Source organism: Podarcis muralis, chromosome 9 (genome assembly GCF_964188315.1).
Source record: "Podarcis muralis chromosome 9, rPodMur119.hap1.1, whole genome shotgun sequence".
Classification (NCBI taxonomy): domain Eukaryota; kingdom Metazoa; phylum Chordata; class Lepidosauria; order Squamata; family Lacertidae; genus Podarcis; species Podarcis muralis.
Genome location: NC_135663.1, coordinates 234,357 through 257,504, shown reverse-complemented (window position 1 = coordinate 257,504; position 23,148 = coordinate 234,357). Strand labels below are relative to the sequence as shown.

Genomic DNA, 23,148 nt, shown 5'->3' with positions numbered 1-23,148 from the left:
TCCTTGGCCGACTCGTGGCTCTGGCTCAGACCAAGCCGAGCAGGCGCGGCGGGACCTGTCCATGGTGCTGGAGGCTCCGCCGAGCCCGAGGGAAGCGGCCTCGCCTTCCTCCTTGCTGCAGCGGCCTTCAGAGGCAGAACCAGGGGCAGTGAGGGGCCGCGGGAGAAGAAGACCCCAGAGGTAGGGCCCAAGGGGCCAGGAATCTCAAGCCCAAACAGGCGCGGGTCCAACCCCCCCCAAAGAGCAGTAGGGCAGGAGCTAATTGGATCCCGGTTCCCCTCGTTTGTGGGGGTCTCTAGGTCAACTGCGGCATTTCAGCGACCCCCTTGTTAAGCGTCTCTGCCCCTTATTGCCCACCAGCTGAAGAAGCGAAAGACACACACTCCAGCCCGCCCACTCACGGAAAAGGCGGAGGGACCGGTGGCTACCGGCCGCCATGTCTGTGTCTTATCTCCACAGCCGGGGCACCTCTGGCTTGTAGGAAGACCAGCTGCCGCGACCCGCAAGTGGGCGAGAGGGCTGCTGTCCAGCTCCGGCCCTGCTGTCGGGCTTCCTACTGGGGCTTCGCATTGGCCGCTGCGAGAACAGGATGAGGGAGCAGATCCAACTCTGGGGCTCTTCCTCTTCTTCTTTTGTTGTGCTTAATAATAATAATAATAATAATAATAATAATAATAATAATAATAATAATAATAATAATAATAATTTATATACCGCCCTATACCCAGAGGTCTCTGGGCGGTTACACTTTTATCATTGGACGTGGGTCAAGGATGAGGGCCCAGCGCGTGGCTGCCCCTTCTCTCTTCCCAGCCCGGCTTCCCAGCGAGGTTTCCCGCAGGCCTCGGCTGCCGGCTTCGCCCCAAGGCGGGCCATTGCATTGTCCAGGTGATGAGGGGGCGGGTCAGGAGAACTGACCAGGGGCCGAGGGCGGCTGAAGTAGGCAGGCAGGCAGGCTCCTTCCGCGGCTCGAGAGCGACACCTAAGGGCCCCTCGCATCCCACCCTGCACTGACTGCCGCGGGTCCACCGCCCTCTGCTGGCGGCCCTGGCGGAGGTGCCCTGCCCGCAGGCCCCTCTCAGGCGCTGAGAGAAGCCGCGTGGATGTGACAGCGGCGCTCGCAGGAGAGGGAACCTCCGCTTTCCTCACGCGCTTGATATTTCCCTGAGGATGGGTGGGTGGCAGAAACACGTGCCCGCCCGCGGTCGGCAGGGGTCCTATCCGAGATGGGGATCCTAAAAGATTCCCGGCTCCCTCCCGCTCCCATTTCCAGCGCCTTTGCTCCGAGAACCAGCGAATTCTCCTGCCCCTGCTGCAGCGCGCCCTGATTGGCTGCCCAGGCTGCCTCTGCCCCTATATAAAGGCGGCCCGTTCTGCCGCAGTTCGCAGTTGGCGCAGAGCTGGGCCGGGAGGGCTAGTGGGTAGCGCGGCAGGGACACCGCGAGGCTCCGATCGCCGCGCTTGGAGGGCAGTTCCGCGTCCTCTGTCCCTCCGGGCGCCACGATGGACTCCGAGGGCTTTGGTTGGCGCAAGCCGTGGGAGGATTACCGCGGCGGCGGCGGTGGGTCGGCGCGCTCCGTCCGAGTCAGCTTCTGCTCGCCGGTGCCGCGGCGCTCGGCTCGCCTCTCGGCCTCCGCGCTCGGCCCCTTGACTGACCCCCTGGAGCGCCTGGACCTGGCGCAGGTGAGCAACCTGAACGCGGAGCTGCTGGGGCTGCGCGCCCAGGAGAAGGAGCAGCTGGTGGACCTCAACGACCGCTTCGCCACCTACATCGAGCGGGTGCGGGACCTGGAGCACCGGAACCGGGCGCTGCTGCTGGAGCTGGAGGCGCTGCGGCGGCAGCAGCGGACCCCGGCGCGGCTGCCGCAGCTCTACCAGCAAGAAGCGCGCGCCCTGCGGGCCCTGCTGGACGCCGAGGCCGGCGACAAGGCGCGCCTGGAGGCAGAGCGCGACCGCCTGCGCCTCACCTGCGGCCAGCTCCGCGAGCGCTGCGCCCAGGAGGCGCGCCGGCGCCTGGACGCCGAGGAGACGCTGAGCCGCGTGCGCGAAGAGGCCGCCCGGGCCGCGCTGGCCACCTGCGACGCCGACGGGGCGGCCGGCTCCCTGCGAGCCGAGCTGGCCTTCCTGCAAAAGCTCCTGGAGGAGGAGCGGGCCGAGCTGGTGGCCCAAGCCGAGCTGGCCGCGGCCACCCGGGTGGCGGTGGAGGGCGCCCCGGGGGCGGCGGGGGCGGCTGCTCGGCCCGACATCTCCGCCGCGCTGCGGGACATCCGCTCCCAGTACGAGAGCCTGGCGGCGAAGAACATGCAGGCGGCGGAGGAGTGGTACCGCTCCAAGTTCGCCTCGGTGGCCGAGCTGGCCAGCCGCAACCAGGAGGCCGTGCGCAGCATCCGCCAGGAGACCGTCGAGTACCGGCGACTGCTGCAGACCCGCTCGGCGGAGATCGAGACCTTGCGCGGCGCCATCGACTCCCTCCACAAGCAGCTGGAGAGCCTGGAGGGCCAGCAGGGAGCCGAGGTGGCCCGCTGCCAGGTAAGGCCGGGAGGGTTAGGGGGGCGCCGCTCTCGTCTCCAAGCCCGCGGGTCACGATGCGCCTCTCCCGCTGCGGCGGGGGCTCCGGCTGGCGCTCTTCCTGCTCTCGGCGCCTGCCCCGGGGTCCTTCCAGGGGAAGAGAAAGCGGCGACTTGACCCCCATCTCCGCCGGAAGGGCTGGGAACCCTGCTCATCTGGCAGGGGGAGTCAAGGGGGGCCTCCATATGTCTGACGCTTGGGATGCTGGGAGATGGAGTCCTAGCAGCATCTAGAGGGCGCCATGTTGGCAACTCTAGAAGGGCTCCCCCTCTGCTGCCTCCTCCGAATTCAGCCTCGCTAGCGCCAAAATCTCCAGCCAGCACAATTCTGTGGGGCATTTTAAAGCTGTCCATGACATGAACGTCTGGGAGGAAAGGTTTGAACAGCCAGTCCAAGATGGCTCCCAGGTCCTCCTTCCAGGACCCCTTGCTGGGGATGCTCTTGTCTTCCAGGCAGCTTCTCTTCTCTGCCCCCCCCTTCTTCTGTCCCTCTGTCTCCCTTGCTGCACATCAGATTCATGGGTGGGGAGGGGGTTCCTTATGCCAGACTCCTGTTCAGGGTCTGTGGCGGTTCTTGGGCCCTTGCCCAGTTTCTTTTAGCGTTCAGCTTTCTCCAGGTCTCAGAGTTTGGTGAAGGTGCGGGGGTCCTTCTCCTGCCTCCACTCGCCTCTTCTTCAGTATAAGTCCTGCTCCAGCCCTTGAGCGAGGGGAGGGCGTGGGAATGGCACTGCCTCTGTGGACTGGCTTGTCCAGGGCGGGAAGGCAGAGGTGCCCTGGCAGGATGGCCCCGAAACCACTTACAGCTCCTCTATTATTAATAGGCAGATTGATTTAATGATGAAGGCCTGCCAGGTTAAACCTCCCATGTGTAGCAGATTAAGTGGCTATTAGGTTAGGAATTGGCTGGCTTTGAATGCCCCCCCATCCCTTTCCTGCAATGCTGCCTGGGCTTCTGTACCTTCATTTAACATTTAAATTGCCTGGCATGAAATGCCCAGCCAAGGTGAGAAATGAGAGGCTAGTTTGGCTGAGATTAAAATCTCCCACAGGACCTGGAGGAAAGAAGAGTGGCTGAGCAGGCAAAGAGGCAGAAATCAGAAGGTCAAGCAGAAATCAGAAGGTCAGGGCAGGTGGTTGTGTGTGGTGGGGGGAGGTCAAGGGGAGAAATGAGGCTGGGAGGTCTCCCACATATCCTGGAGACAAGGGAATTAGATGACCCTGGGGGTCCCTTCTAACTCTATGATTCTGTGTTTATGGGAGTGCAAGAGGCCGGAGTCTCCCCTCCCACCCACCCTTCCTTCTTCAGCTACGTTCTTAGGGACTGCAGGGTGGTGGGCTGGTGGTGTTAGCGGAGAAATCTGAGGGCTCCCTTGGACAAGAAACAAGGACATCAGCCAGGAAGACCAGAGCAAAACAGCAGCCAGTAGGCTTGGTCTCTATTGAAGACTGTCGCAACAGGACTGCCACCTGCCAAAGGTGGAACAAGATGGAAGCCCCAACAAAAGAGTCCCCAAACTTTTATTAGCTGCTGTAATCCCCATGTTACACCCCCCCAAACTACATCACTCACACATCACGGTTACATCATGAAAGGGGAGGTCTGGTGGCAATAATCTGAGCATCCTGGACCCTGCCCCATGGTTCCCCTTGCCCTACACCAAACACCCATCAAGTGGAACAAAAGAGATATTTACATTTCCCTGTTTCTCAGCCAAGTTAATCGCACCCTTTTGTCTCCATCTGGGTTTGGTATTTCTGGAATGGCTACCTGTCTGGCACTCAGGTATCAGGAGGCCAGGGATCATCACTCAGGCAGAGGGGCTGCTGAGGAGCTGAGCTCACATGTCTATAGGAATTTCTGAAGTTTTCCCAGTGAGCCAGTACATAGATACACTGATCAGTGAATTCTTACATTTGGTATCGTGCAGCAAAAGCACTTTGAATAGATAGGAAGAAACTGTGGTGAAGTGTTTTGTGGGGACAAATCACAAAAGTCACAAAAGCGATGCTGATTTTGGTAGTGGGCTGCATGTGCATGATATCTGCTGGAGGGGCAACCCCCCCAATATATAGATAAATTCCTGCAACAGTGGTGATCTCTCTGGAGAAGGTGGTCCTGGCAGTCTTGCAGGAATGGGAAAAGAGAAACTCCTGCTTCCAGCTGTATTTCAGGGCTGTGTGTGTGAGAGAGGGAGAGATGGGGGCTTCTGTTCTTTCAGGGGGTAATGTTCAGGGGGTGGCTCTCCTCAGTTCCAGCCTACAGTCTCCCCTTTTCCCTTGACCCCACCCCCAGGAGAGAGTGACAGAACTGGAGCAGGAGATCTCGGAAGCCAAGGAGGAAATGGCTCGCTACATGCGTGAATACCAGGAGCTGCTGAACGTCAAGATGGCCCTGGACATAGAGATCGCTGCCTACAGGTAAGGGCTGCAGCAGCCCCACCCCACCTGCCCCCATCAGGCACCTCCGTGCTTGAGGCTGCAGGGCTGGGTGCTCCTTGACTCCCTGGGTGTCCCATGCCACCTGTGTATGAGTGGCAGTAAAATATGCTCTCTGTTATGGCAAATGGAGAAAGTGTCATGTGTTCTACTCAATATTGATCCAGAGCAGAACTCCAGCGTAGAGTTATCAGAGCAAAAACTTAAACACGTTGCAGGATTCCCAAAAAATAGACCAGAGGCAATGAATATTTCATCCAGCAGACCTTTACTGCTAGTAAATGAGCACAGTGGTCACAAATCCATATACATTCAGGATTGGCACTGTCCATAAGAAATCCAGTTGCAGCAAACTTAAACTTAAAATAACTTATAAGAAGACTAAACCTTAACACTAAGCATACTGTATACAGAACACCACACAGAACAAGAGGGACAGAAAGAGAAAGTGAAACCTAGGTTTTCTGGCCTTACTATTATAGTCAGCATGACCTTGACCAGTTTAAGCCAGCTTCTGTACTCAGCTTCTCTGAAGCAATAACCCAAACATCATGAACCTTCTACTTGTTTCATTCATACAGAGAAGCTTCCAGAACCCTCTTGAATTAATTAGAATAGGAAATATCTCTACACATCAGCTCAATACTTTCTGTACTAAGAAATGCAAACTGACAGGGCAGTCAGATTGTTCCAAGAAGGCTGAATCTGGTTCCCGTCTCCTTCCTTCTGTGCGCCAAAGTTTAAAACAGCCTCAAATAGTGCACTTAATAAGAGACTGGAGTTCATCTGTCCCTGAACCCCAAAATAAGCTCTGGCCTACTCTGTATACAATCTAGAATCCTTTGCATTCAAAGCTTGTGTTCTGTGGCTGAGCTCCTTGTCCGAGGCTGAGGTGTAGTAAACCCCTTTGCCCCCCCTTTCTTTTTCAGGAAACTGCTGGAAGGGGAGGAGATGTGGTGGACCTCTTCTTCCTCCTTGCCACCCCTGATGAAGTGACAGATGGTTCTGTCGGGAGCGAAGGAACCTCCTCTGATGACCGCCCTCCTTCTCGTCCTCGCCCCTTGAACCTCCCTGCCTCCCCATCAAGTTGCTTGCGCCCTCATTGGCTGGGCTGGAGCCCAGCTGGCCTTGGAACTGGGTGTCCCCCATGGCTCTAGGGAGGGTGGAGGAGCCAGTTTCCCAGGCCAGCCTCACCCCCTGCTCATCCGGCTCTGCTCTTTTCATCCGCCATGAGATGCCACTCTGTGTGTGTGTGTGTGTGTGTGTGTGACACCCTCCTGGCTCCAGAGGCAGCCCCTTCCCCTGCAGTGAGGCTGCCTCCCCCCCCCACTTTTAAACCCCTCACCGCCCTCCCCTTTGGAGGAAAACAAGCAGGGAACAAGCAGCCTTGCACCTGAAATTGGGTGCACGACGGAGGGGTCTTATGTTTTGTACTACTTAATTAATGTGTTTTCAGCAAGGTCTGGGCTAATTGGGACGCATAGTGGGGGGGGCGGCTGTGTCAGGGTCGGGGCTGCCTCCTTGCATTAGCTGGGTGAAGGGGTCTCTGTAAGGGGAAGGGGCTGCACTGCTGCTCCCCCTTTGAGGGCTGCATGGCTCCCCCCCCCCCAGTGCCTGTGGGTGGAGTCAGTGTGGACGCCATGGGGACTGTGGAACAGGGCCAGTAGGGGCTGCCCAGAATTGGGACGGGGGGGGGGCTAGCAGGGCTTCCTGGGAAAGAAGGGCATTTAATTATTCGGAATATTTCATATGTGTGGGTTCAGAGTTGAGGGTGGAGTACTGGTCCGTCCCCCCCCCCCCCCCGCCATTAGCCAAGGGCTTAATCCAGCCCAGCTCTTTGGTCCAAAAGGCTCTCGGAACTGGTCACAAATCTGTAAACAAACAAAAAACCAACACAGTCTCTCTCTGCCTTCAGGTTTATAATCTAAGAGACACGACAAAAAAGGGAAGAGGACAGAAACACACAGTCTTCATTTTGCAGAATGTGTGAAATGTGTTGGTGAAAGTGGCTCACCTGCTAAAGGGGTTTTGAGACTGAGCGTGGAAGAGAAACACTGCACAGATTGTTCTTAAGAGGGAACCCCCACCTTTAAAAAGTGGTTTTAATGGTGTGTATTCAACAGAAACATTCCCTTCCTCAGACTGAGGATTGCTCCTGGGAGCCAAAGGTTCGAGAAAAGGGAGTTTTCAACACTTGCTGTTCTTTCTAAGTTGGAAGCAGCTGCTCCTACTTCTGAATATGTTCATGGGGCAGATATAGGGTATAGGGTGGTATATAAATTCAATACATAATAATATCCTGGGATTTCCCCTCCCCTCTCCTTTCCCGGACTTGGAATAAACAGCCCCACCTCTGCCCAGTTCTCCTTCAAGATCAGTGGGGGTGGGACGACCCCATTGCCCCCTCCCCTGTTCAAGCACTGTGCCCTGGGAAACCAGAGCCTCAAATATAAACACGCACCCTGGCCCCCTCCGGATACTGGGGGGTGAAACTGCACGCAATGACCCCCCACAGCCCCCTCCCAGGCAATGCAGCCGGGGCTGAGGGAGAGATGCTGCCTGCTCCCCAGACCGCCCTGTTTGGGGCTGTGTCCTTAGAAGCACCCCAATAGTGGGGGTGCTCTGGGAAGGCTGCAGCCCCCACCCTTGGGATGAGAAGCTGCCCTCTATTCCCACAATGCCCCCCCCACCTGCCAGCAGACCAGTGAGGCTGCAGCCTCCTAATGCAGGGGGGGTGAGGGGGTTGCTGTTTGGGGAACCTGCAAGGTCCCTTAGCCCCTTCGTCTGCTGACCCCGGCAGGGCAAGGAGAGCACCCCTTTATTTTCTCTCCCCCCCCAGGCTGACCTTCCACAGGGAAACCCAGGTCCCTGCACAGGAAGCTTGCAAACCTGGATACAGCGTTCCCACTCCACCTCACCCCTTTCCTCAATAACGTGTGCTGGAGGCAGGATTTGCAGTGGTCCCAAAGACCCCTGCCTCTTCCATTCCCATCCCTGAGGCGCTCCCAAAGTAAAGGAAGGATTGGACTCTGATAATAAAATACACACAGAGGCTTGAACTAGCAAGACTCTGGGAGGAGTGCGTATAATAATAATTCCTTTCCACTCCTCGGCCCAGGTCGTTTTATTCACAAAAGAACTTTTTACACAGTGTTCGTAAGAACCAATCAGATTTCCTCTGAGCATTTCAAAAAAACCCACTTGGGGACAAAGTTAAAGTTGAAACTACAAAGAGCTAATTTCCTACTTGAGCATGCATATGCAATTCAGAGTAAATAAAAGAGGAAGCGAAGAGGAATGCATTTAGGAAGGTCATAAACAGGAGTAAACAGGAGAGGGCGGAAGGATGGCAAGGAAAAAGTATTCACCGTTGTCAGGGTTGCTTCAAGATCCTAGCTCACAGAGGATCACGCCAGCCAACGGTCATTAAGTAAAAGTCTTTATTGAGTTACAGTTTCCATTCTCAAGCTGCTGCGTGCAACTCTACGTCTAGTAGCTAGACCGGCGAAGCTCCGTCTGAATCTCCGCCCCTCGTACACCAACTTAATATCCTAGCCCTGCTCCACCTTTTCCGCCTGACTGTTCTTCTCTGGGTCCCTCTGCCCCCCTGGGTCTCTTCCTTCCGGGATTCTTCTGACGCTGACCCCCCGGACCCTCCTGTCTCCTTGCGCCGGGCTTTAGGACCCGGCTCCCTTTCCGGGCTGCCTACTGCGCCGCCTTCCTGTGCATTTGAACTTGGCGCGCGCGCCCAACCTTCCACCTAACCGTCTCTTCGCTCCCAGATGGAGGTGTGGCCACTCCTGACTCGTGCCCTCCCTCCTGTTGTGAGCTGCCAGCGCTTGCCCCCTGGCTCCCTTCCTCTTCTCTGTTCTCTGGCGGTGACGCTGGTCCTGATCTCCAACTGCTCTCCTCTGAGTCCCCTCTGGCTCTATCTTCCTGGGGTGCCCCCCTAAACTCCCCCCTTGCCCTGGCCACTGGTGCTCCTTTCTGTGAATCCTCCGATTCACTGGAAAGGCTCGGAGATCTCGGGTCGTCGTCATCGCTCATCTTTTCTTCTGCCTCCTCCCCTTCGCTCTCTGTTTCCTCCCTTGCCCTTGCCTCTGCTCCTGAACCCCTGACATCCATCCCCCCCTCGAAGCCCCCCACTCCCCCTTCCCCTCCTTCCGGTGCTGGAGTTGGGTGCTGCTGTGTCAAGGGGACGAATGTCGGGTACCGTTCGCTTCCCGTAGCGGGCCTCCTTCCGAAGTCTTCCGGTTCTTCCTCCCTGCTCTCGTCGACGACGGTCACCTCTGCTTCCATCTCTGTGCCGCCGTGCTCGAAACCAGGGTCGTCCCCGAAAACGTCCATGTCCGTCTCTCCCTCACTTCCTCCTGGCGGCGTTGCTCGTCCTGGACCTTCTTGCCACTTCCTGCGCCACTGCTCCTCTGGTCTGTCGTCCCACCAATACGAGGGTTCTGAGGCAGATCCCGAGGGTGACCCCTCCGGGGAACGGACGTCTCGTGTCGGGTCCTCGTCCGAGTCGAACCCCCGGAACGTGCTGGCCGAAAGCGTGGGCGTGAAAAGCCAGTCGTCGAAAAAGTCTGCTGGCATTGGTCTATGTGGGAAGAGGGCATGAAACTCGTCTTTGAGCAGAGGTTCGTCCAAGGCGTAGCCCGGCACCCAGCTGTTCGCACTGGCCGGGGTGCCCTCCTTGGCGAGAAAGTATTCTACCCCTTCTTCCCCCCATCTGGAATCCAAAATCTCTGTGACTTCGTTGATGCGCTCCTTCTGTGCCCCTCCTGCGCGCCCTGTTCTGTCTCTGACCGGACTCGGCGCCGTTCCGGGTTTCTGAAACCTGTGCGGTGCCTTGTAGGGAGTGAGCACCGATCTGTGGAACACCGGATGCATTCTGGAACCCTCCGGAAGCGCCAGCCTGAAGGCCACCGGGTTGATCTGCTCTTCGACTTGATAGGGCCCCAGTTGCTTATGCCCTAGTTTCTTCTTGGCCAACGACCTGGCCGGCACTGCGTGGGCTGCTAACCAGACCCAGTCTCCCACGTGGAGCTCTTCGCCAACCCTTCTACTTTTGTCCGCTTGTACCTTGTATGCGTGCTTGGCCAGCTCCAGGTGGCGCCTCAGCTGATCGTGGACTTCCTGCAGCTCCGACGCGAACGCATCTGCCGTCTGCGGCTCCCCCTCCCCCAGCCTTTCCAGTCCCGGGAAGGTTCTGGGGTGCCTCCCGTTGTTGGCGAAGAACGGCGTGATCCCCGTGGACACGTGTTTCGTGTTGTTGTAGGCGAACTCGGCGAGCGGCAGGTAATCCACCCACGTCGCAGGCTGTTGATTTGCATAACACCTCAAGTACTGCTGCATGATGGCATTGACCCGCTCCGCTTGCCCGTTGGTCTGCGGGTGTCTCGCCGACGCCAGGTTGATCTTGACGTTCAGGAAGCCCATCAGCTTCTGCCAGAAATTCGAGATGAACTGCCGCCCCCGGTCGGACAGAATAGACCGTGGCAGACCGTGAACCTTGAACACGTGGTCTATGAACAGTTTGGCGGTTTGCTCCGCCGTGGTCACCTTCGCACACGGAATGAAATGTGCCATCTTGGAAAACAGGTCCACCACCACCAGCACTGCCGTCTTGCCCCTCGAGCTGGGCAGATCCGTGACAAAGTCCAGGGCCACTCTCTCCCAAGGTTCGACCGGAGTTTGCAGCGGTTCCAACAGTCCGGCCGGCGGCCTATGCACTGGCTTCGCCCTCTGGCAGGTGTCACACCTCGCCACGTAGTCCGCGACCTCCCCTCTCATTCCAGGCCACCAGAAATCCCTGGCGACTAATTCCACCGTCTTCTCCTTGCCGAAGTGCCCAGCCGTGGGCGCGTCGTGCAGCTGCTGCAGCACCTTGGCGCGAAGTTCGTCTCCCGGCACGTAGATGGCCCCTTTACGGATGAGCAATCCATCTCTTAGCTGGAAACCGTCGGCCGCTGCCTTGCCCCTTTGCACCTCTGCCATCTTTGCTTGTGCGAAGGAGTCCCCCTGCAACGCTCGTCGCACCGCCTCCAGGTCCACGGTTGCCGCGGCGCACGCCCACACTGTTGGTGCGAAGATGTGCATGGCGGCCGCTGGCGTTGCGTCCTCCAGATACTGTGGCTTACGAGAGAGAGCGTCCGCCATGATGTTGGTGTCCCCCGGGACATACTCTATTCGGAAGTCGAAGTTCGCAAAGAACTCAGCCCAACGTATCTGCCTCTGGTTTAGGAACTGTGCCGTGCGCCAGTGCTCTAGGTTCTTGTGGTCCGTGCAAACCTGCACCGTGTGCTTGGCGCCGATCAGAAAGTGCCTCCACGCCTTGAACGCTGCATGAATGGCCAGCAACTCCCTGTCCCATATGGTGTAGTTCTGCTCGGACTTGCTGAGCTTCCTGGAGTAAAACGCTCCCGGTCGCCACACCCCTTGCGGGTCTTTCTGCAGCAGGACCGCCCCCACGGCTCTGTCCGAGGCGTCTGTCTCCACCCTCATCGGCTTGCTGGGGTTGACGTGAAGCAGCTGCTCTTCCGACGCGAAGAGACGCTTGAGTGCCTGAAAGGACCGTTCCGCCTGCTCTGTCCAAATGAACTTCTTTTTCTTGGAGCTAAGCGTGTCAGTGATGGCCGCCGTCTGCATAGCGAAGCCCTTGATAAACTTGCGATAGAAGTTCGCAAAGCCGACAAACCGTTGGACCTCCTTCCGGTTGCGTGGGCTCTTCCAATCCAACACCGCTCGAACCTTGGCGCTGTCCATGGCGAGCCCCTTGTCAGACAGCTTGTAGCCCAGAAAATCCACCTCCGTCACGTCAAATTGGCACTTCTCCAGCTTGGCGTAGAGCCTATGTTGCTTTAGCCTGTTCAGCACTTCCTTGACGTGTTTGTCATGCTCCTGTTGCGACTCCGAAAAGATCAGGATGTCATCTAAGAAACAGACGCACGTCTTGTAGAGAAGTCCCGCCAACACGTGATGCATGAATGCTTGAAAAACGTGGGCGCCATTTTGCAATCCAAACGGCATAACTCTATATTCGTAGGTCCCCAGTGGCGTGAACATGGCTGTTTTCCACTCATCTCCCTCCCGCATGCGAATGAGGTTGTACGCCCCTCGTACACCAACTTAATATCCTAGCCCTGCTCCACCTTTTCCGCCTGACTGTTCTTCTCTGGGTCCCTCTGCCCCCCTGGGTCTCTTCCTTCCGGGATTCTTCTGACGCTGACCCCCCGGACCCTCCTGTCTCCTTGCGCCGGGCTTTAGGACCCGGCTCCCTTTCCGGGCTGCCTACTGCGCCGCCTTCCTGTGCATTTGAACTTGGCGCGCGCGCCCAACCTTCCACCTTCCGCCTAACCGTCTCTTCGCTCCCAGATGGAGGTGTGGCCACTCCTGACTCGTGCCCTCCCTCCTGTTGTGAGCTGCCAGCGCTTGCCCCCTGGCTCCCTTCCTCTTCTCTGTTCTCTGGCGGTGACGCTGGTCCCGATCTCCAACTGCTCTCCTCTGAGTCCTCTCTGGCTCTATCTTCCTGGGGTGCCCCCCTAAACTCCCCCCTTGCCCTGGCCACTGGTGCTCCTTTCTGTGAATCCTCCGATTCACTGGAAAGGCTCGGAGATCTCGGGTCGTCGTCATCGCTCATCTTTTCTTCTGCCTCCTCCCCTTCGCTCTCTGTTTCCTCCCTTGCCCTTGCCTCTGCTCCTGAACCCCTGACAACCGTCTCCTGTGAACTCTCTTCCTGGCCCCTAAGATCTATCTAAAGATTAAACTACATCAAGGTAACCTACGATCTTTATGTACTGAGGATGCCTGAGGAAGCAACTGGCAGCTGGGCTGTGTATGTGACTTGTCAAGCAAGAGGAATAAGACAGGGATGCAGAGGCGTGGATTGATGAAAAATCACATCAAAATGGCTCAAACCCAGTCAACGCAAGGCTTTCATTGCTGACACAAATGGCTTGCTCCATTTTTTTTTTCTAATTCCTCATGGCAATCCCACCTGATCACTACACATCCCCTGCTGTCAAGGAACACCCTCCCACTCCTTAGGGGCTGCTTCTGGCTCAAGACCCTCTCTTCCTGGGGTCTCCCTTCTCCAAAGCACTTTCTGCACACTCTTCCCACCCCCCACCCCACGTTTGGCTTTTGTTGCCACACTTGTGGGCTCCCTCATCTGGTCAGCCACTGTGAGAACAGGGTGCTGGGCTGTAGGGATGGGCCTCCTTAGAAAAATGGGCTGGCCTCTAATAATTGCTGTGGAGATCCAGGCAAAGATCTGGATTACGGGAAAGGGGGTGGTTTATTATTGTTGTTATTATCAATATTAATATTAATTAAGTTACAGGTAGGTAGCCATGTTGGTCTGCTGTAGTTGAAACAAAACAAAAAAATCCTTCCAGTAGCACCTTAGAGACCAACTAAGTTTGTCATTGGTATGAGATTTTGTGCTACTGGAAGGGATTTTTTATATTTTGTTATATAATTTTCCTGTTGGTCCAGGAAGGGAGAGAGGAAGGAAAGGGAAAGGCCACCGGCAACACAGCACAGCTCCCCTGCCCCCCCCCCCCAGTATGCAGCCAGAAGTAGCGAGGGAGGGAGTGGATCTTCCTTTTCCCCCTTTTCCCTCCTCCAGTTTTAAAGGTGCGCCTTATATTCAGGCCAATACGGTAATATAAAAACAGAAAATACATAATAAAACCAAAAACGAGAAACCCAAAAACGAGAAATGAGAAACATTTTAAAAGGGCACAATTCGGTGGGGGAGGGAATTTGTCAGAGGTGGGCTGTGGGAGGCGGGTGGGGCTCTTTTTGCACAAGGGAGGGGGAGGTGAAGCTAAGTACAAAGGGCAAGGAATGAAGACCCCCCCCCACACACACACAGAGGCAGAATCAGGCCTGCAGTCCCCTTCGCCTCACCAGCTGCTCCCATTTTATGTCTCTGACAGAATCGGATCAATAAATATTTGTGAAATTATGTGTGCCTGAGGCTCTTGAACCCGAGGTTTCAGGGGGAGGTGAAAGAGTGGAGGGGTCATTGGCCCATCTAACCCAGTGTCGCCTACACTGTCAGGCAGCAGCTTTCCAGGGTTTCATAGAATCCCTGGAAATCCCCCCAGTCATCAAGTCCACTGCAGTTCCCTGGAAACCGTACAAGTCTATGATTCTATTTCATTGGAGGTTTTAAAGCAGAGTTTGGAGGACCACCTGTCAGGGATTCCATAGCTGCGATTCCTGGATTTCTGGGGGTTGGACTAGATGTCCCTTAGGATCTCTTCTAACTCTTGGTCTCCCCAGTTCTCTGGGGGAACTTGCCCAGTGTCTGCATTACGGACAAGATCAAATCTTCAGGGTGCCTCCTGAAGATTCAATTCAATGTTTGAAGATTGAACAATTCAAAGTGTTGGTGCTGACCTTTAAAGCCCTAAACGGCCTCAGCCCAGTATACCTGAAGGAGCGTCTCCACCCCATCGTTCTGCCCGGACACTGAGATCCAGCACTGAGGGCCTTCTGGCGGTTCCCTCCCTGCGAGAAGCGAGGTTACAGGGAACCAGGCAGAGGGCCTTCTCGGTGGTGCTTCCCGCCCTGTGGAACACCCTCCCACCAGATGTCAAGGAAATAAAACAACTATCTGACGTTTAGAAGACATCTGAAGGCAGCCTTGTTTAGGGAAGCTTTTAATGTTTAATAGACTATTGTATTTTAATATTCTGTTGAAAGCTGCCCAGAGTGGCTGGGGAAACCCAGATGGGTGGGGGTATAAATAATAATATGTTGTTGTTGTTATTTAATTAATTTTCTCCTGCAGTGCTGCAAGCAGCTGCAGCCCCTCGGGTGAGGGGCTCCCGTCCCCACAAACCACGGCAGCCCAGCCCTGGAGAGAGTGTGGCCCTCAAGAGCTTCTCTTGCTGCCAGACCTCCTTATGGGAGGTGCCTCTGTTGTTCAGGCTTGGCTTCAGGCGGTTTTTCAGCAGCAGCAGCAAATAAAGTCCCTACACTCTGAGCAGGTACAGAGTTACCCAAGGCCATGCTAGCTTTTTTGGCACTGCAAACTCCAAGTCCTCCGTCCCCTCCTTTGCAGTAAAAATACAGAAGAATCCATTAATTGGCTGCTAGTCAGGGACTGCTCTTTCTACAGACTACCTGAAGTGGTCCCCTTGTAGCCTTATTAGACTTTACCGACTGATGGGATCTGCGTTGCTCTCGGGAGGGAGGACGGAAGGAAGTCAAATGACACCGAGGTTGATTCAGAGAAAGAGTTTATTCTGCTCTCTGGATAGCAGAAGGCACTTGCGTGGTCAGTCCACAGCAAGTCCAAAGAAATGAGAAATTCCATGCAGTATATATATCCTCCAGGCACCCTCTCCCCCCTTCCCCAGGATTCCAGCCACGTCAGCTTATACACACAGGTTGACATCACAGATGTTCCTGCTCCGGTATTCTTAACCATAAAAGGGTTTTCCTGTACTCTTGACCATAAAAGGTTGTTCCTGTTCCTATACTCTTATCTTGGGGCAGGAGGTCACCAACTCCTGGCACCGTTCCCGGGTCTCTTGTCAGACTTGACAAGGTCTGTGCGTCTTTGTGGTCAGGATGTAAGATAAGACCCAGACGTGTCATCCCTGCTCTACTGGAACTGGCAAGGCCACTCATTGCCGTCACGAACTGATAAAGGAGAGAGCTTTGAGCACTTGTTTATACAGCTGGGTTTTGGCTCAAGAGCTCAAGTTAGAGCATTTTAGAAATGCTCCCTTGGAGGAGGAAAAATGGGGATTTTGGGTCAGTTTCAAACTGACTGCACAGAAACCCATTCCTTCACCCTGTTCTCTCCCTCTGGCTGGGTTGTGTGGGTCTGCACTGCCCACTCCTGGTATATTTCTGCCATTGCATCTGGCTGCTGAGAACAATCTCTCTCTGTGCCTTGGCATCACATGAGCTCTGATTTTGGCAACTCTTCCTTCCAGCAGAGGAGAAATCTCACCTTATTCTCACGACAGTCTGGCAAGGTAAGTCTCTGCTGCTTGAATTATAGGGCAAAAGGGGAGGGTCTTCATGAAAGTCATGTGCTGACTTCCCCACCCCCATTTTATCTCATGACCCAAGTAGCCTTCCAGAAACAATAGGGAGACTGACACAAAACATCAGAGGGTACCACTCCCCCCACCCCAATTCAGAGCACTAGATTTTACTGTGCATCATGGCTGGGTTGGAGCTTGAACCAGATCCTGCTCTCTTGGTGCATAATGTTCTGCATTATGTCCCCCCCCCCCCCATTGTAGACTTATAGGTGTAGAAATGTGTCAATAAACCATATTTCCCTAGCCTCTGCTGCACCTCAATCTTCCCAATAGGAACACAACTCTGGGTTAGTGCCTGGAACCCTCTGGGAATCTTGTTACTGCTTGGCAGAGAGTGGGGGTGGTGTCCAACTTTTGTATCAATGCTTAGGCTAGAATAAATCACAGACATTTAGATTTGCAGACGAGTGAAATTTTACAGTTTCCAGATGTTACGGTGAACTAGTCTCCATCTGCTGGCGGTAAAGCAAATATGAAAAGTTTCCAGAATGACTTAAAAATAAAAGTGCTTTGTTTCCGTATAAAAGGGATCATGCAGTCTTTGGGTTGGCAACCCTTTTAGAGAGATTCAGTTCACTTGTTCCAGGAAGGAGGGAGAGGAAAAAAGAGATGGGAGGGTGGAGGGTGGGAGCAGGGCCTCCTGAGAGACTGCTAAGGCACACTCACTCTGGCAACTGGAGCTCAGGGCTTCATGCATGAACTTTATTGAGAATTTTAAAAACAATTGCAAGCATAAAGTGCTGTCTTTCAGGAAAAATGCATGTACAGATGTTAAGTCTTGTACGCAGTCATCCACATGGCATCAAAACAGATTTGGAAAGTCTTTTACATTACAGTGGTACCTCGGGTTAAGTACTTAATTCGTTCCAGAGGTCCTTAACCTGAAACTGTTCTTAACCTGAAGCACCACTTTCGCTAATGGGGCCTCCTGCTGCCTCTGCACCACCGGAACACAATTTCTGTTCTCATCCTGAAGCAAAGTTATTAACCCGAGGTAATATTTCTGGGTTAGCAGAGTCTGTAACCTGAAGCGTATGCAACCTTAAGCGTATGTAACCTGAAGCGTATGTAACCCGAGGCACCACTGTACTGATTAAGCTCCCATCCACAGAGTTTACTTCCATCTAAAGCATTAAGATAATTTCTCCATGGTGGCTGCTGGGACAGAGGTGGGAGGGAGATTTTTGTACCGCTGTTAATAAATGATATAGACCAAGACCATACGGAGTCAAGCCCATATTTCTTTGTTATTCCTCTTATCACCCTCCAATGGTGCGTTCAGAGTTCCAGAATTGCTATATCCCGCACTTAATGGGTCCAGGTTTATCTGGTGGAAGGAGGTGGTTATCTATTGGAAGCCACGAAAGAAGACCAGCTCTTTATTCTTGACATTGGGACTGATCCCCCCCCCCCCGCACTGGCCTGGGATGGGGTAAATTTATTGCCTCCACTTTGTCAGGAGGCTCCAGGGGGGGCTGCAGCAATTTCTATTCCACCGGCCTCCCCAGGCAATTAAGAGCACACACTTCCAAAACGGTTACGGTTTTGCATTCTTATTGCTGTTAACAGTTTTAGTATTTTTCAGTACTGCACAGCAGGAGATAAAACATTTTTACAGTGGTACCTCGAGTTACATACACTTCAGGTTACAGACTCCGCTAACCCAGAAATAGTACCTTGGGTTAAGAACTTTGCTTCAGGATGAGAACAGAAATCGTGCTCTGGCAGCGCGGCAGCAGCAGGAGGCCCCATTCGCTAAAGTGGTGCTTCAGGTTAAGAACAGTTTCAGGTTAAGAACAGACCTCCGGAACGAATTAAGTACTTAACCCGAGGTACCACTGTATTTATAAACGAATGACTGGATTTAAGCTTCAGAATTAAAAACAGTTGAAACAGATTGCAGCCCCAGGAACAGGCTCCTGAAAACACACCTCTCAGGCATCAGGATGGAGACAAGGCTCCATTCTGCCCCACCAGTAGCCCCCCAACTGAAAGGAGAGGTGCAGAAGCAGAGGAAGAGGAGGAAGATGAAGCTCACTGGAGAGGCTTGCAAGGCGGCTGCTGTGGAGAGGCCTCTGGCTGGGTCCCCCAAGAGAGGCTGCAGCAGCAGCGTCCCCCCAGGCGTCCTCAGCGGAGGGTGACCCAGGGTGACCACAGGCTCCACATGGAGTTGGTGAAAGGATCCTGGCAGCGAATCTGCGCCCGATGCACAGCCTCCGCATCTTTGATGGTTTCCTCCAGCTGGTCCTGTAAGGAGGGCAAACCAGGTGTGACTGGGCTGGAAGAGGGGCAGAGCCAGGGCCTGCTGGGGGGGGAGGCTCTCTGATGTGGGGGTCCCACAGAGCAGAGGGGTCCCAGCTTCTCTCGTTGGCCATGGCTAGAGTCCGTGGTGCTCACAGGCCCACCTACTGAGCCCTGGTATTGCGAACCCATCTGCAAAAGACTCTTAGCCAGGATAAGTCCAGAGAATGTGGGTTGGGGAATTGTAGCTTTTCAGCTGTTGCTGGACTCCAACTTCCATCATTCTTGACCATTGCTAGATGCTGGGAGATGGAGTCCAGCAGCATATGGAAGCTGCCACATTGACTACTTCTGCCTTAGCTTCTCCCTGCACAAAGACCTTCCAAGATCAGGTTCTGGGGACAAAGAACAGAAGAAGGGGAGTCAGCTGAGGCTACTGTGCCTCACTTGTGGGCAACTGGTTGGAAGATGTTGGGATTAGACTGTTGGGCTGGAGGAGGCCTTGACTTTGGCCTGGCCCACTTTGGCCATGAGTGGGGGAGTCCCGATGATGGAAGGGGATGGCAGTTTGTGGTCAGGAGATCTCACCCATTCTCAGCTCCTTTGAGCATGTGGGAAAGTGGCTGGTTATGTTACTGTTGTAGGTTTTGAGTGCATAGGCGCCGACTCCATGGGGCTTGAGGGGGCCCGAGCCCCCTCAAAAATTCGTTTGGGGGGGCTCCGCCCCCCCAATAATCTCCGGCGCCCCTCCAGCAGAGCGCCATCGCCGCCCCTCCCCCAGCCCAAAATGCACAGGGAGGGGCGGGCTGCATGCCTCCTGCCCTCCCTCCCGAGCAAAAGCTCCACCCAATTTCCTTTGGAGCTGATTAATAGGCGCAGCAAGCTCTCCCCTATTCGCTCACGAGGAGGCGGCGCCACTTTATTTGCATATTCATGAGCTTATTTATTATTCATGAGCTTTCCCGGGCCCCCCCAATATTTTTTATAAGTCCGCGTCCCTGTTTGAGTGCCAGATGTTGTGGGTGCAAGTCCCCCATAATTCTTGGATTCAACAAGAGTTAGATTTAATCAAGATGGACATCACTAGAAGAACAAAGGCTGGTGGTGGCCTGTCATTAGCCCATCAGTGAAAGCCATCAACAAGGTAAAAGACACATCTGGATTTGGGAGGTGGAAATTTCCAGGGTTATAGTGAGCAATGAGAGAAGTGAACAGGAAAAAAGTGTCCCTTTTGCAAGTTGGGGGGGCAAAAAGGCAAGAAGTCTGTTTTATGCTGCAGAGAGGGTCAGACATGATGTCTGGGGTCTCTTGGAATCTGAAACTGCAGCAATGGAAAGAACAGGACCATCTCAGAAGCTGAATGAACTCTCTCCATCTAGACACAGCCTGTAAATATGTTTAGATGAACCTTATATCATAAAGACACCACAATCTCTATAGTGCCATCTTTTCCAAAGGAAGCACAGACCCCGGGTAAGTGCCTGGAACGCCATACTGATATGTAACATTATGCAGAAGCAGGGAACGTAGGAAGAGCATCTGCTGGATCAGGCCAGTGGCCCATCTAGTCCAGCATCCTGTTCTCACAATGGCCAGCCAGTGCCTGTAGGAAACCTGCGAGCAGGATTGGAGCACAAGAGCGACTTTCACCTCCTGTGGTTTCCAGCAACTGGGATTCAGAAGCATTTACTGAATGTGGAGAGGAGAGCTTAGCCATCATGACTAGTAGCCCTCCATACCCCTCTCCTCCATCCTCTTTTAAAGCCATCCAAGTTGGAGGCCATCATTGGCTCTTGTGGGAGGGAGTTCCATAGGCTGACTATGTGCTGCATAGACTATGATTCTGTCCTGAATCTCCCCACGTTCAGGTTCATCGCATGTCCATAACTTCTAGTATTATGAAAGAAGGGGGAACAAGCTGTCAGAGCCGTCTTTCCCATTGGTGTTAGTGGTTCATTGCACCAGGGCACCGGCCTCTCGGGGCACCCTAGTGAATGGGGGCGTTGCATGGCTTTGCTGGCAGCCTCCCCTTTCCCTGCACGCACTCCAGCTGCACCCCACCAACTATATGGCTGGTGGACGTGCAGCTTCCTTCCCAAGCCTCCTCAGGAGGAGAGCGATCCCCGCAGAGGCTTAGGATGGAAGCTTCCCTCCCAAGTCTCTGCATCTGCTAAACCCTGTTCCCGGTCGTTGTCCTCCTCCTCCTCAGGCGCCCTGATGCCAGAGAACATGTCCGCCAGCATGTTTTCCTGCTTGATCATCGCCACCAGGCTGGGGATCAGGGCGGTGGGGGAGGCAGAGGACATTTCCCACTGCCCCCTCCCTTGTTTTGGAGTTGCGGGGGGGGGGGCGTGCCGGAGGGGTCTTTGCACCACAGTGCCGGGTATGCTTAAGACGGCCCTGGAAGCTGGATCCATCTTCTCCAGGCCACCATGCATAATTTTACAAACTTGTATCATGTTGTCTCTCACTTGCCTTTTCTCTAAACTAAAACCTCCCAAACTTTGCAACCTTCCTTCATGGGGAGGAGCTCTGTCTCCTTGACCAATGTGGTCGGAAACCAGCCCACGAGGGAAGAAACAGACACTGAAAACCAGCTTGTTACTTACGCTGCTGACTTCCTTCTGGGTGCCGTCGTAATGTTCCAGTTTCAGGCGGTAGCGCAGAGGGAAGTAGGCCGAGGCGCAGTGCCAAGAGGCCGGGGGAGCCCAGCTGAGCCTCAGTTTGGCCCCCGACTCCATGTGGATGGTCAGCTTCTCTGGCGGGTCTGGCTTCACTGCAGGGGGAGGGATGACAAGAGCCGTCAGGCTTCACCCAGGGTCCCCTCCCTCCCTCCCTCTGCCTCTGGAGGGGCCACAATAGGGCCCTTCTGGCCAGCCTTCTGCTACTGCCTTTCACTATGGAGAGGCCCAGATCATCTAGATCAGAGGCTCCCAAATATTATTCAGGCTGCTGCCCCTTTGGTGCCATAAACTCATCCCCAGCACCACCCAATCTATGAAAAGCATTTCTCAAAATAGCGGTTTGTACAACCCACTGAGGAAGATAACCCAATTAAATTCAAAACCATCAACAATTGCTCCCCTGCCCCCCCCCCCGTTTTTATTATTTATTTTGTGTTTTAATATTGTGTTGTCATGCTGTGATCTTGGGACAAAGGGTGGTATATGAATTTAATAACTAAAAATTTGATTAATTCAACAGAATTCATTGGATCCAGTGTGATACCAGTTTTTCCAAGTCTGAGAGCCATTTGCCCCTTGGCTGCCCCCTTACCACCTAGAACCCCTCTAAAATCCCACTACCCCCCACTTTGGGAACCAGCAGCAGATGTTGATCTTTTGGTTGAGGCATTCCCAGCCAGTGAGGTGCTTGTCAGTTGACTCCCCCCCCCCCCAAAAAAAGCAGAATTTGATATGTTAGTGGAAGCAGAGCTTTTTGCAAGACCACAGCTCCCCTGCAGGATAAGCTGTGCAGAAGGGAAATCCCTGACAGCAGAACTACAGGGACTGACATCATCTGCTTTTCATACTTAAAAGCAACCTTGCCCCTCCCAAGCTGCTGCTCCCCCCCCCCCCCATGTTTTAAACTTCCATCAGCACCAGCCAACAAGAGCCACACTGGCTGCAAGGGCTGCTGGGAGTTGTAGTCCAACGTGGGGGGGGGGGGAGAGACCAGGCTGAAGCCTCCGGAGGCTCTTGCTCAGAGGCTCAATGAGGAAATGTCCTTTTGAAATGTCCCTGCCCATAGAGCCATTCCATATAGGCAGTCCCAGCTGCCCCAGTTACTTAGCAGCTCCACCCTTAGCAGTGCCGGGGTCAGACTAGATGGCCCTTGGGGATCCCTTCCCACGCTGTGATTCTGCCCTAGTTCTGCGGGTGTCCTTTTGCTTGGCCTCCCAAGGCAGCTGCTGGGCTTCTCCTCCTGCCTCCTTGGGATTCTGGAGCGGGGTGGGGAGGGCTGGTCTGGCGTCCTACCGATGTCCTGGATGGCGACGTCCCTCCGGAGAGCCTCGTAGCTGCCGTCTTCGCCCAGCCCCTCCAGCGCCAGCTCCAGCTCCGTCTTCTCCCCGAAAGGGCAGGGGGAGGAGCAGTCCTCCAGCAGGAGGCGCACCTCGCCCGGAGAGGCAGACACTTCTCTTGCGGGGCAGCGCGCAGAGCCCGGTCCTCTGCGGAGACAGAGAAGCCAGTAAGGAGCCTGGAGGGGCTGTTCCAGTCCTGTGACGCTAAGAGGGGGGGGGGTCCTGAAGCGAGAGGTCCTGGGGCTCAAAGCTGCCAGCTTGCAAGCTCCAGCCAACCCCGCCCGAAAGAGGTGGTGCCTGGCTGGCTGGTGGCCGTGAGGGGGCGGGGGTCTGCTCTGCACCCATCCTGAAGCCCCCCTCGCCCTCCTGCCCATCTCCCCTGATGCTTCAGGTGTCCCAGGCCCTTCAGAGAGGCCCTGCCTCAAAGCGAGGAGGGGAGGCCAGGTACTCACTTGCGGCGCAGGCGGGCACGGAAGGCGGCTGGGTGCCGAGTCTTCCACCAGCAGCTGAAGGTGCCCCTGTAGGACGGCGCCTCGCAGGTCACCTCAGCTTCTGCCTTTCCAGCTGCAGGGAGCGGGCAGAGTGGTTAATAGGGACCCTGGCGACTGCCTTGCCCTTCCCACTGCCGGAGGAGGAGCCAAGTGATCTGTCAGGCCATCCTGTCGGGGATCTTTGAGCTGTGATTTCCGCATTGCAGGGGGTTGAGCTGGATGACCTCTGGGGTTCCCTTCCAGCGCTACAGTTCTATGGCTCTGTCACAAGACAAGCGGGGTTCGTGGCGCAGGTTCACCAAGATCCTTTTCCGCGTCTCCAC

At 54.9% G+C, this 23,148-nt stretch overlaps 2 protein-coding genes across 2 annotated transcripts; one reads left to right on the top strand and one right to left on the bottom strand.

The window, feature by feature from the left end:
* The first annotated feature begins 1,375 nt into the window (after positions 1-1,375).
* Positions 1,376-6,900, top strand: LOC114604492 (alpha-internexin-like). The gene is made up of 3 exons (XM_028744623.2): positions 1,376-2,529; positions 4,861-4,985; positions 5,933-6,900. The coding sequence occupies exons 1-3, from the start codon at positions 1,504-1,506 to the stop codon at positions 5,997-5,999; spliced, it is 1,218 nt and encodes a 405-aa protein (XP_028600456.2). The 5' UTR covers positions 1,376-1,503; the 3' UTR covers positions 6,000-6,900.
* Positions 6,901-17,843: 10,943 nt separating this feature from the next.
* LOC114603782 (interleukin-12 subunit beta-like) lies at positions 17,844-22,708 on the bottom strand. Its single transcript, XM_028742964.2, has 3 exons — positions 22,291-22,708; positions 20,923-21,089; positions 17,844-18,319 (listed from the first exon to the last, which is right to left on the bottom strand). Exons 1-3 carry the CDS (start codon positions 22,706-22,708, stop codon positions 18,200-18,202), a joined length of 705 nt encoding a protein of 234 aa, XP_028598797.2. The 3' UTR covers positions 17,844-18,199.
* Between the last annotated feature and the right edge of the window lie 440 nt (positions 22,709-23,148).